Source organism: Diabrotica undecimpunctata, chromosome 1, assembly GCF_040954645.1.
Source record: "Diabrotica undecimpunctata isolate CICGRU chromosome 1, icDiaUnde3, whole genome shotgun sequence".
Taxonomy (NCBI): domain Eukaryota; kingdom Metazoa; phylum Arthropoda; class Insecta; order Coleoptera; family Chrysomelidae; genus Diabrotica; species Diabrotica undecimpunctata.
Genome location: NC_092803.1, coordinates 197,618,601 through 197,637,711, shown reverse-complemented (window position 1 = coordinate 197,637,711; position 19,111 = coordinate 197,618,601). Strand labels below are relative to the sequence as shown.

At 35.2% G+C, this 19,111-nt stretch overlaps 1 protein-coding gene across 4 annotated transcripts in view; it reads left to right on the top strand.

Moving 5' to 3' along the window:
• LOC140432833 (neural-cadherin-like) overlaps positions 1–19,111 on the top strand; it is a 1,025,931-nt gene that overhangs the window by 267,438 nt on the left and 739,382 nt on the right. For all 4 annotated transcript variants that reach the window (XM_072520963.1, XM_072520961.1, XM_072520962.1 and 1 more), the window contains exon 2: positions 5,356–5,580. In XM_072520963.1, coding sequence (XP_072377064.1) covers positions 5,523–5,580 — 58 coding nt within the window. In that variant the 5' untranslated portion in view covers positions 5,356–5,522. The remainder of the gene's footprint in view (positions 1–5,355; positions 5,581–19,111) is intronic.

Below are 19,111 nucleotides of genomic sequence, written 5' to 3'. Positions count from 1 at the left end.
CTGGACATTCAAGATAAGATCGGTCTCAGAGACGGACATAAAAAAATGTTTTCATTGACCCACTTTCAAGCGTAGGATTTTGTTTACTTCTTGAGGGAGTGAAATTAAACAATAATAACAAAAAGTGTACAGATATTGGTATTTGCAGATGATGTTGATATCATAGCTAGAAGCGAAAGAGATATGATAGAAGCATTTATTGCGATAGAAAGAGCGGCACAAAAAAAACAGTGGCCTAAGCATTAACGAAATACAAACCAAATACATTAAGGCCAGCAAATTGACAGGTGAAAGAAACCTACAGAATCTGACAATAGGAGGCTATAACATCGAAAGGGTGAAAAAATTTACATATCTAGGTTTACTAGTTACCGCAGATAACAATTTCAGTGAAGAAGTTAAGAGAAGAATACATATAATGGACTAATTAAATATTTAAGATCTAACAACTTCACAAGAAAAACCAAATGCAAAATATACACGACTCTGATAAAACCGGTCCTTGTATATGGATCAGAGATCAGAGATCATATGGGTGAAAGAAAATGACATATGGCTCAGAAGATATAATTTTGAACTATATACAGCATACAATGAACCCGAGGCCATAACATCCATAAAGATTGGACGTCTGCGCTGGATGGGCCATGTTGAACGGATATTGGAGACTGAAACACCAAAACATATAATAAGGCAAACACCAGTAAGGAGAAGGTCAAAGGGAAGACCCAAACTTAGATACATGAAACAAGTGGAACAAGATCTGAACACTTAAGATTACCAACTAAAAAAACAAAGCAAGGAACAGAACAGAATGGCGGAAAATCCTAGAACAAGCCAGGACTCAAAAAGGGTTGTCGAGCTACTGATGATGATGAATACCTATTTTTAATTTATTTAGCCTCATAAACATTAACAAATTAACAAACAAAAAAAACATTTCAAAACAAAAACAAACAACTGAATTTTAATTATATCTTGCTGGTTATGGTTATATCATACTGAATAACAATTCTCAATGGCATCAGTGAGAAAAACAAATAAAAAAATATTGGAAATATATCCATACATTGTTAAAAACTATCAGTAGTAATATCCCTAGGACATTGATAACAGACGAGATAATTTCATGACAATCGAAAGCTCGTTCCTTGGTAACAGCACTCAGCCTTCGGCTTCGTGCTGTTACCAAGCAACGAGTTTGAGAAATTTGTCATGAAATTATGAGGCATTCATCAATGTCCGAGGGATATTCGGCGGATAATTTTTCTAAAAAAAAAATCATAACTCAACATAACGAAACATTTATTTATTAAAAGTACAGTTAGTGAAAGTACAATTATTAAAATTTAAGTTAAAATTAGATTCGTTGCTGTTCTCTACTATAGAAGATCTATTACCCAAATATATTTGTGACTGTAGGTTGTATTTCTGGGAATTTTTTCTTTGATTACCGCATTTATACTTTGAACATTCTCATTGCCGAAACGTGACATTTTGAAATTTATTTGGATGAAGTTGTCAAACTCGATCGTGTTGTCATAGGGATTGAAAATTGCACTGAATGCAATTACGAGGAGTGTTTTTTAAGTAAGTACCGTTTTGGAATTAAAAAAAGACGTGCAAAGATATGGCAATAATTTTATTTTTACATGAAAGCCTGTACCCTAATCTACTTTTCTACCTAATTTCCGTGAATATTGAGGCACTTGTCATAACGTGGCACCCGTTTTTGAATACCCTCCTGATAAAATTCTGCCGCCTGACTTGTTAACCACTGCATCACAAATGTTTTGACTTCGTTATTGTCTTAAAGACGCTGACCGCCCAGGTGTTTCTTCAAGTGCTGGAACAAATGGTAGTCGCTGGGCGCCAGATCAGGGCTGTATGGAGGATGATCTAGAGTTTCCCATTTAAATGATTTGATGAGATCTTTGGTCTGATTAGCAACATGTGGACGGGCATTGTCATGCAGCAAAACGATACCCTTACTCAACTTGCCACGTCTTTTGTTCTGGATTTCACGACGCAGATTTTTCAATGTCTCACAATAAGACGCTGTATTGATTGTCTCATTACGAGGCAGAAACTCCACTGGCAATACTCCTTTTCTGTCCCAAAAAACTGTGCACATGATTTTCCGGGCAGAAATTGTTTGCTTAAACTTCACTCTTTTGGGTGATGATGAATGTCGCTATTCCATGGATTGTTGTTTCGATTCTGGTGTGACGTAGGCCACCCACGTTTCTTCACCAGTAACAATTTGGTCTAAAAAATCTTCACCTTCACTGTGGTACCGCTCAAGGAAAGTCAATGCACTGCTTAAACGTTGGGTTTTGTGCAAATCCGTCAACATTTTTGGAACCCAACGTGAACACAAGTTCCGGTAATTCAAGTTCTTGGTAACAATGCGATACAAAACACTACGAGAATACTGAGGAAAGCAGTCGGACAATGATGTAATTGTAAAGCGTCTGTTTTCTCTCACCTTTTCGTCCACTTTCTGCACCAAATTTTCATTAACGACCGATGGACTCCCACTCCGTTCTTTATCATGCACATTCGTGCGGCCATCTTTAAATGCTCTCACCCATTTCCTTACCATTCTATCACTCATAATGTTTTGTCCGTAAACTTCAACGATCTCACGATGAATATCGATCGGTTTTACGCCTTTAGCATCTTAAACACTGGAGTAAACAAGTATACAATGAAGAATCAGACTGTAATGGCGTCAGTGTATAGACAAGAGATGTAGGTAACCAGCGCTCATGCGCGGAACGCCTACCGTAGCGCTGCGGCGGCGAAATCGCAAAACGGTACTTACTTAAAAAACATGCCTCGTATCAGTCTAATGTTGACATGATTGGGTGAAATTGTTCCACATGACACAAAATGACGAAATTTGAATGGTTGTTAGAACAGTCGAAAAATTATCTAGTAAATTTATCCACACATTGAGTATATTTTTCACAGAAGGGAGTCACATGTTCTAAGCATATCAAATGTTTACAACGATGACATGTGAATCATAGTCTTCCTGCTTTTTTTACTGGAATAAACGAAACATCGGCCATTTGTATTAGCTCTTGAAGGGTCCTCTTCGACCTCGGTAATGTTATATAATTCCTTAATTCTCAGTTTAACTGTTCTTCAACTAATTGGTACCCAAGATCCTCCAAAAAATTTCTTCTGTCTATTTTTTTTTCTGTTGAATTATTGTCAAATATAACAAATGAGTTAATACCAGCTATATTTAACAATCCATAGAAAATCACCATTGGCCAACGTCTTGTAATTCGTGCACAGTTATAAGCTGCACTCAATCTGTCTACCGTGTCCACACCTCCTTCGTCTTATTATAATCACAAATTATATCTGGTTTGCCGGTCTTCATGTTTATTTCATCATCATGGTGCATTGTGGAAAGAACAAATACATTTTTATTTTTTCTTGGAATATATGAAACTAAAGTTGTTTCGTCTTATGCAAAAATAATAGATTTTTTAGGCTTATTCATTTTCATTTCAGCTGGAATCTATGGTTTGTTTTTCCTAAGAATTCCAATTGTCGTGAGTCCATGATCGTTTTAGTTTATCCGCTAAGACAGTGCTTGTAAAAAAATTATCCATCGTTAGATTACGTTTGGATCCCCATATTGGTTTTACATAATCTTGGTACTAAGGAAATATAAGAATTATCCTGCTTATACGGCTCTATTGACTGTTTTCCGACACATACCTCCGTTTTTGTCGTATAAAACATGTTAGCGTCAGCTATAAAGTATATCTTCAAACCATACCTATGGTATGGATGGTATATATACTCTAATTCCGCACCGACCTCTAAATGCCCATAACATCTCATCAACTTTGGCGTACTATAAAATAGAGAAGTACTTTGGTAAATTTGCGTTATACTCATTAAACACTTTTCGGATGGCAGTCAATTTATCAACAGATTGTCTCTCTGGTCTTGATGGTATCGTCGAAATGCAAGTTTTAAAGTAATACTTTGCATATCTCCATCGACATGGTTAACCTAAAAATTTCTGTGCTCATACCGTTAGTTCTGAAAAGGTCCGAAGCATTTTGATGATTTTGCCTGTTTTTACCAGCAATATAGATTAATGGCTCTTTGGGTAACCCAAAGAGCCATGGAACGATCGATGTTAGGCATTTCTCGTAGGGATCGGATCACGAACAATGAAATAAGACGAAGAACAGGAGTGACAGATGCCATAGAAAGAATTATGACCCTTAAGTGGAACTGGGCGGGGCACGTAGCTAGAATGTCGGATAACAGATGGATACAGCGAATAATACAGTGGAGACCGAGACAAGTAGCACATCGAAGTAGAGGTCGTCCACCAAAAAGATGGTCTGATGACATAAAACGGATCGACAAAAATTGGATGCAAACAGCACAAAACAGAAATACATGGAAAAGACTGAGGGAGACCTATATCCAGCAGTGGGTAGATCCGGGTTAAATGATGATGATGATAGATTAATCCGAATAAGGCTTTCAGTTCATTATATCTGTTAGCCTTGCTGTCCTATTGGATTCAGAATATTGTTTTAATTCGATATGTCAGTTTGTATAGAATACTATTTTTTCTAAGATCTCATAATTATTATATACAAAAAAAGTAAATGAAAGAGCACCCCAAGAAGACTTATATAATGATTAAAAATACACGAACAGTTTACTTTTTATCAATAAAACAAATTCATCTTATTATATCCTGTTATTCAGACGAATTTAATAACACCAAACTAACATCGGTTTTTGGAACAAAACTTGCCGATAATTGCATGAGCACCTGACACTGCGACAAGCTTCTGAGAGTGGCGACGATAAATAATGAACGATTCGGATATAATCGTAAAAGCTCGAAGTGGTCCGTCTGACAGACCGAATAATAGTCACGAAAGGTTGATTACCAAAAAAAAATTAGTGGGAAGTTTTTAATTTGCTATCCTGTATATCGATAAATGCTGATTTAAATTTTAATACCTTTACAAATCAATTATTTTTTTGGTTACGTAAACAATTAATCACAAAACAGGCATTACGTTTTTAAATACCTATTGATAAATTTTAGAATATTTGTTTTAGCACGTAAACAACAAATTCAATAGAAACGCGGTAAATTCAATATATTGTAAAAATAAATGAGCTCTGCATAATCAAATAAATATTTCTAAATATTTATGCAATTATTTATTTATTCCATTGTAATTTATTGTTAATTTACTGTATTACTTATATTTATGGGTACGAATTAAACTTTATTGAAAATGGTATAAATGATTCAAAAGCATCCCACCACAGACAACTGACATTCTCTAGGGTTTAAACATAATGGACTAGTTGACTGAAAATGTGGGTAGCATAAAAAGGAGCACATGCTGATGGTCAATCCTTTCTGGTCCGGAGTGAATGAGATCCTTTATAAAATGACGAAGTCCACAACCGCGTCAAGTGTGCGGGTTTCCCATTTTCCCTGAGGTACATCAATGGCTGCCCCGGACTATAATCTTCATCTGCTCGCCTCTCTATTGAGACTGCTAGTTGGTAAGTTTTCTTTGATGTAATTGAGATTTTTTTCGAAGATATAATACGAAACATATCGTGCACTTTTCTGTTGGAGCTGCTTGATTAAAACTTTTATGAAGCGAATGCATTAAATTGTTTTTATTTTGAGTCTGTTTAATCAACTAAATGAATGAAAATATATGAAACAAAAGGATCTGTATTAAATGAAGTCTTTATACGCTAATGGAAAAAGTACGCGAACACTCTTGTTTTGAAACAAGGTTGAGAATATAAATAATATTTTTCTCTAACTTCCTACTCATTGTTTTCTCCTGGAAATTTGCAAAATCACTTTTACGAATTTTAATATAATTTAATATAACCACTTTTTTTCCTATGTTTAAATAATTGTCGACTATTTTGTTATTTTTTATAAGTTCGTAAAAAATCTGAGTATTAAAAAAAGTTTTATTGGCCCACATCGACATTTGGGGTACAATAAAAATCAATCTCAGTTACGCTTAAGGTAATATTTTTTGTTTTCTTTTGGAACATTTCCCAGTCTGTTACAAATTACTATGTCAAAAGCCCCTAGGGAGAGATCAATCAAACGGTGGGATTCCATTTTATTGATTTCATCAATCTACAGCATATTTTATTGTACTAAAATACAAATAGTTTCAAAAGTTATGCATCACCCAAAATTTTCGATATTATTTACTCTTTTCAGAAACATCATATATAACAAAAAATATCATAACGTTGACAGACATTTTTTATTTTAAAAGTAATACTGTTTTTTTATAATTAAAAAATTTAAAACTACAAAATTTATTTCTAATTAAAATGTATTTAACAATTTTAAAATGATGTATTTCCAGCACGGGCATCGCTGCAAATCTAGATTCGAGCTCTAATACTGCTAACAAGTGCTCAATAATTTCCTGTGGCAGATTCTCCCATTCTTCTCTACAGGCAATTGTAAGTTCATTATGGGCGTTGGGAGGATTACTTCTAATATTAACAGTTCTGAAGAGCACATCTCATGCATGTTCAATAGCGTTCATGTCTGGAGACATTGCAGTCCACTCTGTGAATACCTTCTGTCTCAAGATAGTCATTAACCACTTAAGTCCTATGTGGGTGGGAGTTATCATCCAAAAATATAAAATTTTTATCTACAGACCGTCGCATAATCTTATATGAGGTTCTAAAATCCGTGTCTGGTCAATAACCACCAATTCCGTTCGTCCACCTGCCATTATACCTGCCCAAAACATAACACTGCCACCAGCGAAAGAAATTATGGAACGGGCATACAAAATTCCAATACTGTTGAGCCTACTGGAGGAGGTGCAAAACACGTCTAGGTTGTAGCTGAGGAACTCTTATTGGTCGACGACTCCTCAACCGTGACTCTAAAATTCTTTTTCTTATTGTAGCTAACGATACTCTGACTTCAGCAGCATGGCTGAAGTCCCTTTGGATGGCTGCTACAGATAGAGAAGAATTTATCCGAATAGAAATATTCTGTTGCACATTAGCACCTCGGGGTCTACCAGACCCCGAATTCTATCTTGTAGCTGTATACTGTATCGAATCCGCATCTAAAAACATTTTCCATGTCCGTGAGACACCACTCTGAGAAACATTCACTCTTTCCGCCACGAACCGCTGTGAATGGCTTTCTTGAACCAAAGAGATAGTTCTTGCACAGTTCAACGTGAAATTAAATTATGGCTCATTATAAATCACGTTTTCACAAATTTTGTAAATTAATCTAATAAATCTTTCAAATGTTTACACCTTGGCAAAACCAGATCCATCAAATGGGTATTTAAGTAAAATAAAAACCGAAAAAGGCGTATTTTATATGAAAAAGGCCTATTAAATATGTAATAAAGATACGGATTGATAAAAGTGTGAGAATCTTAAATATGAGTGGTGATGCATAAATTTTGAAAATCTGTGTAGTATAAGAAGAGAGAATTTTCCGTAGAAATTTTTGACACTCACGTAATTTTGAAATTTCTGAGCATGTATATATATTTAGGGATTCTACAGTTTTCACTGCCTTCCCTTGCTCAACCGTTTCCATCTCTCTCTGTTGTCCCATTCTCCATCGTTTAGTCCTCTCTTACTCATGGCGTCGTCTACTTCGTTCCTCCAGGATTTTTGGAGTCGTCCTCTTTTCCTCCTTCCTATGGGACTCCATTCGGTTATTCTCTTTATTCATCTGCTGTGGCTAGTTCTTCTTACATATCCATACATATCCATACTGACTTTAATCTTTTTTGTTCTATATATGTTAGTATGTCTGTTTCTATTGATGTTCTTTGCTTTATTTCGTCATTACTTCTCCTATCCATTCTTGTTACTTTGCAGCATCTTCGCAGGCATTCCATCTTTGTTGCTACTATCTTACTGCTGTTTTTCTTGTTTATGATCCAATTTTCAGCTCCATATGTCAAAATGCTTTACACTAATGTTTTATAAATCTGTGTTTATGTCTTCATATTTAGGTGTCTATTCCACCATACTAAGTTAAGTTGTCGGATTGCTGTTCTTGTTTTTCCTAATCTTTGTGTAATTTTTTTCTCTGTTGTTGTCTTTTTCGTGATTATAAACCCCAAGTATTTGGATTTATTTTTTCCTTTGATTGTTACGTTGTCATCAATCTGGCAGTTTCTAAGAAACAATGCTTAATTTTTAATTTGTCATTTTATTACAGACATTTTTGGTAAAACACGCTTTTTTCTGGTTGGATTTTTAGTTCTCGTTTTTTACGTCTGTGAACCATTTCGCGCATTAAAATGGTTTTTAAAAGATTATATTTGTCGTTTACTAAAATATGGTCTAGATATAAGATCTTTCGCAATTTAATTATGTTTAGAAGCTTTTCTTAAGACTTCTTCAGTTGTAATAGGGTCGACCCATGAAATTTTCTGAGTAACTACATTTCGAACGCCTTAATACGGTTTAGCTATCTTGCTTTAAGTAATCAGGTCCTGCTTCTTCTTCTTCTTCTTAACATGCCATACACCAAAGTGCGTAGGCGACTATCTCATTACTAGAATTCTGTTCCTGGCGGCGTGACACAGCTCGCCTGTATTGTGTATTCCTGTCCATTCTTTAATATTCCTTAACCAGGATAATTGTTTGCGGCCGGCTCCTCTCCTCCCTTCGATCTTCCCTTGTAGGATTAACTGTGGTATTTCATATTTTGCTCCTCTCAATATGTGCCCAAGGTAACCAATCTTGCGTTTTTTAATTAATTCAAAGAGTTCTCTTTCCACGCCGGCTCTCGTATAGCAGATCCTGCTACCATATATTATTATTGATCGTTTTCTTATTAGTGATATGTTCACAGTCTTCTTAAATTGCTAAATTGCCTGACATCTGGTATCGACATCTGGGGTCCTAAAAAACAAGCCACACAAAATCAAGGTAAAACGAGAGCTTAAAACTTTAAAATTCCAATCTACAGAAACCGAATACTCCCGCCCTTTTTTAAAGCTATGTAAAGCCCCAGGTTTTGGCAATATTTATCCCGAATTCTCAATTACCAGCGCTACATATGCGGGAGAATGAATGGCATACTTTTTTATAGACATTATGAAGACTGATACCATACCACAGGAGCTCAAACGCTCTAAGGTCATTGCCTTATTATAATCAGTGAAAGTAAATGATAATAACCCCTAGAACTACAGATCACTGGCCTTACTATCAGCCACGTTGAAGCTACTAGAACGACTTATCTACAACAGAATTAGTTCAAAACTACTTGAATCAATACCGGTGGATCAGGCAAGTTTCAACATTCAATTCAACAGGTAATATTCAATTCGAAAGCATCACACGCCTACAATAAAACAACAAAGTGCCTTGGGGTGACTCTTGACAGAACCCTATCGTTCAAGGAATATCTTTCAACAATAGCGGAAAAACTTAAATCCAGAAACCCCATCACCAGAAGCTGTGCGGCACAACATGGGAAGCATCAGCTTCCACCTTGCGATCATCTGCCCTGAGTCTTGTTTTCTCATCCGCGGAATACTGCCCTTCAGCCTGGCATAACAGCTCACATATACACAAAGTAGATGCCCAATTGAACAATACACCCCTACGCAATGGCTCCTAGTACTGAGCCACATTCCACTACCCAAACTACGGCGCATCCACTCCCTCACTATTAAGTACAGAAAGATCCTGCCAATCCATCAATATATAAATGCTGCCAACGGTAACTCTCTCTAAGCTTCAGATGACCGCCAATAAAAACAGCACAGACTGCTGTCGAAAATGAGTTCAACTTAACGACCACTTGGACTCGAGAATGAATGGAACAACAAAATAGCAGCTCACCCTGCATCACACAAAAACCACTAGGTTTTGACTTACCAACGCAACACATGGACTACGCTGAACCGAATCAGAACCCAACACGGCAGATGCGGTTATAGGTAATAGATTTTGACAAGAGCTATGACCTTGTAAATAACAGGTAAACTTGTGTACTACATCGGCATGACTCACAGCTCTTGTCAAAATCCATTACCTCTACATGATGCACAAATGGTGTAAACGATCATCCCCACTTTGTAACTACGTACAACCACAATCCATCTGTCACATCAGAGAACAGTGTCCCACAAGATCCTATTAAGGCAGGTCTGAGGATTTCCTAATGGCGACACTAGAGTCGATAGACTATATAAATAAGTTAGATGTTGGTTTGTAAGCATATATGTATTATGTTTTATACAAAATATATATAAATTTAAATGTAAATGTGTCAAGTGCCATACGATAAATAAATAAATTAATTTGCTAATAGTCTGGTCAGCTAAGGAGCTTCTTCTTCTTCCTACTTTATAAATAGGCAAAATTCCTGTTTTACTTCGGTTTTTAGCCTCAATTGACGTTGTCTGACCATCTTTTCTTCGGTCGTCCCAATAATCTTCTTTCATTTGGCGATTTGTCTCTTGCTATTCGTATTATTCTATTTTCTGTCATTCTTTCGATGTGTTGATTCCATTCCACTTTTCTTCTTTTGGTCCATGCGTTTATTTCCTCTATACCACATCTCGCTCGTATTTCCTTACTTCTTACTCTGTCTCTTAGAGTTTGGTTTGTTATTTTTCGTAAGACTTTCATTTCTGTTGTTTCCAGTAGTCTTTCTGTTTTCGCCGTATCTGCTCTTGTTTCCGCTGTGTACGTCATTATCGGTCTTATTGTTGATTTATATATCCTGGTTTTCGTTTCCGTTGTGAGGTATTTGTTTCTCCAGATTGTGTTGTTGCTAAGGAGCTAATGTTCATTAATCAAATTATTCTAGTTATGCTTCGGTGTACCAAAAGCTTTAAAGTAAAATACATACGAAAATGGGAAAGGAATTTTCCGAACGCAGCTTAGAAGAAATATTGCAGGACAAATACAATTCTTACTAGAGAAGGCAACAAGACAACAAGAGAAGACATAACACCAAAGATTCGCTCAACAATGCACAGAAACGGCTGTTCGTATTATCTGAAAATGCAGGGCAGTTGTTTGGTAACAAGAATTATTGGCGCAAATTTAATAACATACGTGAAAGGATTCTTTTTATAGGTATATATTAACTAAAAAAAATTGCTAACTATCTGGAATATTTCAAAGTCCGGAGAAACACTTACTTCCATGCACGAAATAACAAAATAACATAATCGTAACCTGAATATATTCAAATCAATCCAAAATTCATTCGATTTACCACTTTATATTTCTCGGGTATGCTCCAAAAATAAATTTTGAAATCAATCAATGTTACAATTTATTCTTATTCAAGATTAATTTACTTTCCCTACACGTTTTCAATATAGAAAATTATCCATTTTAAAAATTCTACCTAATTTATTTCCTTGCTTGAGCTGTGAATCTAAATGATGTAATTTTGATTTAGAAACTGGGCCAAGAGGGTGGCAGTTTCAGCGGGCCTTTGTGTGTGTGTCCTCTCCGGGGATTTTCTCTCACATCAGCAAGTCCCTTATGCCTCTGTTTTATAGAGGTGATAACGTCTTTAAGGCTTTCTACATATGCAATACGATCTACTTCTAAGGGTTTACAGCTTGCGTTAATTTTATTGGACCTAGTCGATAACAATCTCTCTCCGACGTTGCTGGTTTTTTTTAGTATGTTGCAGATTAGGTCCAGATTCCACGACGTAATATATTTTAATTATAAGCTATTATATTATACTAGCTATTAACAAAAGCAGCGTGTAAGGAATACACTTTTTAAATTACACCCAAGAAGGCTTTATACGTGAAGAGCACCCGGTGATACCACAGGGAGAATCATAAGAAACCAAATTGATTTTATCAACATAAACCAAAGGTTAGGAATTCTATCACCTTAAGAAAAAGATATCCAGGCGCAGATGTCTTCTCAAATCATAGTTTATTGGTTGCAAATATCAACATACGACTCAAAATAATTCATAAGACAATGAGACCCAAGATAGATATAAGACTACTAAAAGAAAATGTCATCCAGTAAAAACAGAGATAATAAGAATTTTGCGAAAATAGTTGAAGACACTACTAGAGCCATAGAAGAACAGTGGAATAAAATGAAGACATCTATTACCATAATTTTGCATGAATATCTAAAATAATAAAGAGAAAAAAACAAGAATGGATCACAGATAAAATATTGCAGATGATGGAAGAGCGAAGAAAATTGAAAGGTAGAAATGACAATGAATACAAAAAGTTGCATAATACTCTACTAAAGGAGATAAAAGGAGCAAAAGAAGCATGGCTGATGGAGAAATGTACCGAAATTGAAACACTACAACGCAAACATGACGATTTCCATATGCACAAATAAATTAAAGAGGTACATAATACCAGAAAACAACGCAATACAGGCATAGATGTAAACATTGAAGGTCAGATTTTGACTACCATTAAAGATAAATTACGAAGATGGAAAGAATATATGCCAAAATTATTCGAAGATGCAACACGAAGTCCGACTGAAATAAACAATACCTACGGCCCAGAAATAACAAACGAAGAAGTAACTATGGCCAGTAAGCGGATTAAAGATGAGAAATCACCAGGACCTGATGAGGTGCATGGTGAAATTTTAAAGCTATTAGAGGCATACCAAATCACAGCTCTTACGAGGCTATTCAACAACATTTATGAGGCTGGTTATTTACCAAAAGACTGGCTACTATCAATATTCATTCCACTTCTTAAAAAAATCCAACACCAGAAAATGTGAAGAACATAGATTAATTAGTTTGATGCGCCATGTACTTAAAGTACTCCTTACTATCATTCACCCGCTCATATACACCAAATTAGAAGAACACCTCAGTGAAGTTCAATTTGGATTCAGAGCAGAACTCGAAACGAAGGAAGCACTTTTTAGTTTTCAAGTTCCAATACAGAGAGCCAGGGATGTCAACTGCGATGTGTATGCATGTTTCATTGATTTCGATAAGGCATTTGATAAAGTCCTACATGTGAAAACTAATCGATATTCTAAAATTATCAGGACCCGATGGTAAGGATATAAGACTGATCTCAAAGTTATATCTCCAACAAAAAGCAACAGTGCGATTAGAAAATGAACTGTCTGAGATCTTTGTATTCGAAAAAGGAGTTAAACAGGGTTGCCTAATTGTCACCGGCGTTATTTAACATATACTCTGAAAACATCTTTAGAGAGGCCTTGAACGAATCTGAAGGTGGGATTGCTGTAAATAGCCAAATTATAAACAATATTACATATGCAGTCGATACAGTGTTGCTAGTGGCAGATAGTGCGCAGTAGCTCCAAAGAATGATGGATAACGTTGTAGAAACATGTAACAAATACGGCCTAAAACTAAATTGAAAGAAGACAAAAATTACGATTATTAGTAAGAACACCATCATAAACGCCCAAATTACAATAGGCGATACACCCTTAGAAAGAGTGGAAAAAATATGCTATTTGAGCTGCAATATTAAGGATAGCTGGGATCACAGCTACGAAATAAAAACTGGTATTGAAAAACCAGAAGCTTTTTTAACTGCCTTAGGAAGATTCTCTGCAACTCATCTTTAAGTATCAATATACGCATGAGAATTCTTAGATGTTACGTCGTTAGTGTGCTCTTCTATGGAGTAAAAAGCTGCAGCCTTACAAAAGATGCGATAAAATGATTAGAGGCATTTGAAATGTGGTGCTAACGACTTATGTTGAAGGTCTCATATATACACCACACAAGTAACATAACTAATTTTCAGAGGCTAAGAAAAGACAAAAAAATTATTAACACCGTAAAAAACAGAAAATTAGCTTACTTCCGCCATATCATACGTAATAAGAAATACCGACTTCTACAGTTAAGTCTACAAGGTAAGATTAAAGGTAAGAGAGTCCCTGAATATAGACGTAAGTATATCCTGGCTGGCTAATCTTAGGAAGTAAACTGGTCTAACGTGAACTGATCTATTTCGAGTTGCTGTGAATAGAATAAGATGGGCCAATGTGGTCGCTAACATCTGTAGAAGATAGGCATATTTGGAAAAAGATTAACGAAAGTTAATTAATTTAATAATTCTTTTTACTAGAATAAATCGATCTAGCAAAAGATAAAGGTACAAAAATGGTAAGCAGAAAGAACCTTCTATATAATGTCTTATGACATCGTAATGAAAATTGTATAAAATTGCTGATGCCATTAAGGTGGTTGAACTTCGTTATGTGAGTCGTCGTCGTTCGCATTCATTCTTTACGTCCAAGACAATTCTTTGATTCGCCAAACTTATAAATTTCGAAGTTTAATCCTCTAGTTTAGTCTGATATAATCATGCTAAGAAATGTCAATTTAAACAAATCCTTCTAGACATTTTGTTATCAAAACATCGACATCCACAACTTTTTCTCGATCTATAGATCTACATAATAGACCCCCGCGCAAGAAATTTCACCTCCAAACTACAAATTTTACTTCATTTAGACCAACAAATGTATCAGTTACTTTCATTTGGAAATGGATTGGTCTCAGAATTAAACATCTCTTAATCTTTAGAGTTTTTAGTACATAAACTTGCTTTAAAAACAATTTTTGACCAAAGTCTTGCCTGGTTTTGTAGGAGAACTCGTGAAGTGGTATGTAATCTTCTTAGGGGTCAGGTAATAGTGTTGCCTAATAATACGTAGGTTTCCGTTTTTCGCAAATGTATTCCGGCTTTGTAGACCAACTCAATATGTACGTACAAAATCAGAGAAGATTACTATAAAAGGGAATTAATTTACCATATTGATTTATATACACAAACCGTGCAAGACTTGTCTGTGCATTCTAAAAATTGAAAATAAAAAAATACAGAGATCAATTCTGCATTCTCTGAGTACAGAAATACAGTTTCGTGTGACGTTTACTGTTTTTGTTAAGGTTTTTATGAAGAAAATTTGCTACAACTGCAATCGTTACACTTCAATTGGGTTGATGGTAAATGCAGATTTATTCCTCTTATACTTTATTTGTAATATTTATGGATTAAATGGATCTACTTTCTTACATATCTACATATTAGATATTAGCTTCAGTTGTACTAAAACGATTACTGCCATATACAGAGGAAATTATTGGCGATTACCAATGCGGCTTTAGGCCAGGAAGATCAACAATCGACCAAATATTTACTATCAGACAAATGCTAGAAAAGTATTGGGAATATAATAAAGAAATACACCAGACCTTCATAGATTTCAAACAAGCATATGATTCCATAGATCGCTTAAAACTGTGGAGTGCAATGATGGAGTTAGGCGTACCAAAGAAGCTGACCATGATTGCGCGAATGTGTGTCAACAATTCCTTTGCACAAATTAGAATAGGAGGCAAAACTTCAAAGGCTTTCGGCATAAGCACCGGACTCAGACAGGGAGACCCGCTGTCCCCATTATTATTTAACCTAGCATTGGAATATGCAATGCGAAAAATCTATACCAGAGTCAAACCAGACATAACTGCCAGAGGAGCAAAGATTATTCTCGCATTTGCAGATGATGTAGATGCAGTAGCACAGACAAGACTGGAAGTTAAGGATATAGTATCGAACTTTGAAGAAGCAACACTAAGCGTAGGCCTGAAAATAAACGAAGAAAAAACTAAATACATGGTCGTATCAAAAAAGGAACGACAGAGAATAAGACAAAACATTACCATAAACGATCATAATTTTGAGGTGGTCAAAGAATTCAAATACCTAGGAGCAACAATTACCAGTGAAAACACAGGAGAACGGGAGGTTGAAATACGAATACTGGCGGGGAATAAATCATTCTTTGCCATTCAACATCTAATGAGGTCAAAGCTTTTCTCAAGGTGTGCCAAAATCCAAATGTACAAAACCATAATACGACCAGCAGTGACATATGAAAGTGAAACATGGACATTGAGAAAGAAAGAAATCAATAAGCTATTAGTATGGGAACGCAAAATCCTGCGAATTATATATGGTCCTTGCAGAGACGGCGTAACAAATGAATGGAGGAGCAGATACAACAATGAAATAGAGACTCTCTTCGGGAAAGGAAACATCGTAAGATACATAAAAGCCAATAGATTAAGATGGGCAGGCCACGTGGTACGGAGTGATGACGACAGACTGATTAGCAATGTGTTTTGGGAAAGACCAGATGGTAGAAGATCGACAGGAAGGCCTAGAAAAAGGTGGAAAGACGCAGTCAGGGAAGACCTGGAGAAGATGGAAGTAAGGCCATGAGAAATAATAGCACAGGATCGGAATCAATGGAAGGCAATAGTAAACGCGGCAAAAACTCACGAAGAGTTGTAAAAGCCAATGATGATGATGATGACTTTCTTACATATTACTTTGATCTGGTATCCAAATTTTTCAATACTTTTTTCAGCCCCAATCTTCAGCATCACAATATTTCCTGGTGATAAACTCTAACACTGTGAAAACGAGCTGTATCTTGTGTTAGCGAAAGCGATGATAATTTAAAAGTAATTTTGGTCACTGTCTTGGCAAATCGTTTGTATCTCGTTTGAAATCGTTCATACTAATAGAAAATTATCTTTATTTCGACCATATTGTTGCGTAACAACAATATTTAATATTTTTATTTAATTGTGTATCACACCATCATATCACACTGTATATTAGTTTTAGATTTATAAAATTCTTTTGTACCATCTAATAATCTGTATGGTGCCGATAGCTTGCATTCAAATAATTTTCTAGACATAAGCTTCTAAAATCTGTCACTAACTGTTTATCTGCATATACTAATGGATTCTATGTGACCATAGATGTAATGATAAAAGCGTTCCGTGGTCGATGCAAATTTAGGCAGTATATACCTAGCCAATAAGCCATCGAAATCAAGAAACGAATCAAGATTTATGCCTTGGTGGACGCTAGAACATTTTTCGCACAAAATCTCGAAATTAACCCTGGCAAACAACCTGAAGGACCATATCAACTACCCAACGATGCATCTAGTGTAGTAAAAAGACTTATACGACCCATAAGTGGAACCGGTCGAAATGTAACTACGGATAATTACTTTTCCTCTGTACCCTTAGCCAACTCTTTATTGAACGATCATTGCTTGACAACGATAGGTACTTTGCATAAAAACAAACATCAAATTCCCCCTGAGTTGACTAACGTAAAAGAAAGACCTTATGTAGTTGCATGTTTGCATATAATGACGATGGAAACAAAATATGTGTACTTGTCATATGCGATAAAACAAAGTAAGAATGTACTACTACTTTCAACACTACACAGCGATGGTTTTATTGATGAAAACATCAAAGAGCATACAAAATTACAACCTCACAAAAGGCGGAGTGAATGTTGTTGATAAAATGAAGGCAGAATACTTGGTGACTCGATTTAGCAATCGCTGGCCGTTTACTGTTTATTGCAGCCTACTAAATATTTTAACTATAAATAGCCAAATAATTTACAACAATAATACTGATATTGTAACATCTTGAAGAAGCTACATTGCGAAACTTGGCAAGCAACTTTTAATGTCCCATCTTCAATGACATTCTATTATCCCAAATTTGCCTTTTCAGTTGAGACTCAGGATCCTAAATATAACGGGAGAAAAGCCATCAGTTTCTCAAGGGGCAACTTCAACTATAAAACCAAGATGTTCTTTTTGCCCTGTAAGGAAGAACAGGTTTACGCAACATTATTGTACTAACTGTAAGTTGCCCATATGTAAAGAGCACACTGGTTTAACAAATTGTATTTGCCATCACTGCCTAGAAGAGGAGGAAATCTAATTTTATGCGTAATGCGCAGATTTTTTTTGGAATAAATCCAAAATGTTCAAGGGTAATGTGTATATTTTTCTAGTTTACCTAGTAGTTCTTAAGGTTGTTTTAAAAAAATATAAGTTTATCGTTTTTAGTGAGTTAATAGCCCATAAACTTAACCAATAAGTACTAATGACTCATTAATTTGACCTATACCCATATGTTAGATAAAATCTAACACGCAAGTGTTGGCGTAATTTTTTGATAATGGAGGGTTAATTTCAACACTCTGGATACATTTTTTTAGTACTTAGTAACCTATTGAGAGCACATATAACACGGTTGTCCGCCTTAAATCTTTTCTTGTGTGTTTCTTATGAAAATGGTTCCTAAGTAGGTACTATAATTTACGACGTTTCGAATTTATTGTTCTGTAGCTATTTTCTGGTGGCGTTTTAATATTAGTTTTTATTTTTATTGAGAATTAACAACAATTTCAGCTTAAAATTTATTTGATGTTGTGGTTTTAACTTCGGAAATCGTTTTCAAAAGGTTTATTTTAAAATAGTGAGCTGTGATTATAATGTGTGGCTTAAGCTGCGGTTTAGTCCAATATCACTGTGATATCAATAATTTTAAAACGGAGTATAGACAATACTTTGTGTTAATGGTTGACAATCTAATTGTAATTTTGATATTTAGAAATTAGACACACTTATCTAGTGCCGGAAGGCACGCCTGACAGCTATTACGTTTGTTTATACGCACCAGAAGATAACAATTACAATACAATGTAATTCCGGTAGTATAAACCAAAGACTAATTTTGCAGATTATAAGGACCTGCAGAACGCACACATACCTACTATTACGAAACCACACGTGTCCAAATTTAATAATTGCATGTACCATTAATTGCGGTCAAATTTAATACTCTACTTGTTTTGTCCATAATTGGACGCATTAATCATATTAAAATTAAACGTAAATAAATATATTGTTCGAGGTTCGCATAAATAATTGCAAATACGCATGAAAAACAATATTCTAATTCTATTAAACAGCTGAACATAAAAAAAGTTGGTTGTGTATATTAAATATTTAAAAAATATATTTAAACAACTGTTATTTCTCGATAAGCACACAAACAAGTAGGTTTGGTTCAAATCTTCATCTAACTTGAAGAAAAAAGAATCCTAAAAACATTGAATATTTTAATTTTATACTGAATTGTGCGACATGATTGGACCTGCAGGTTGTGTAAAGTACAGCTCAC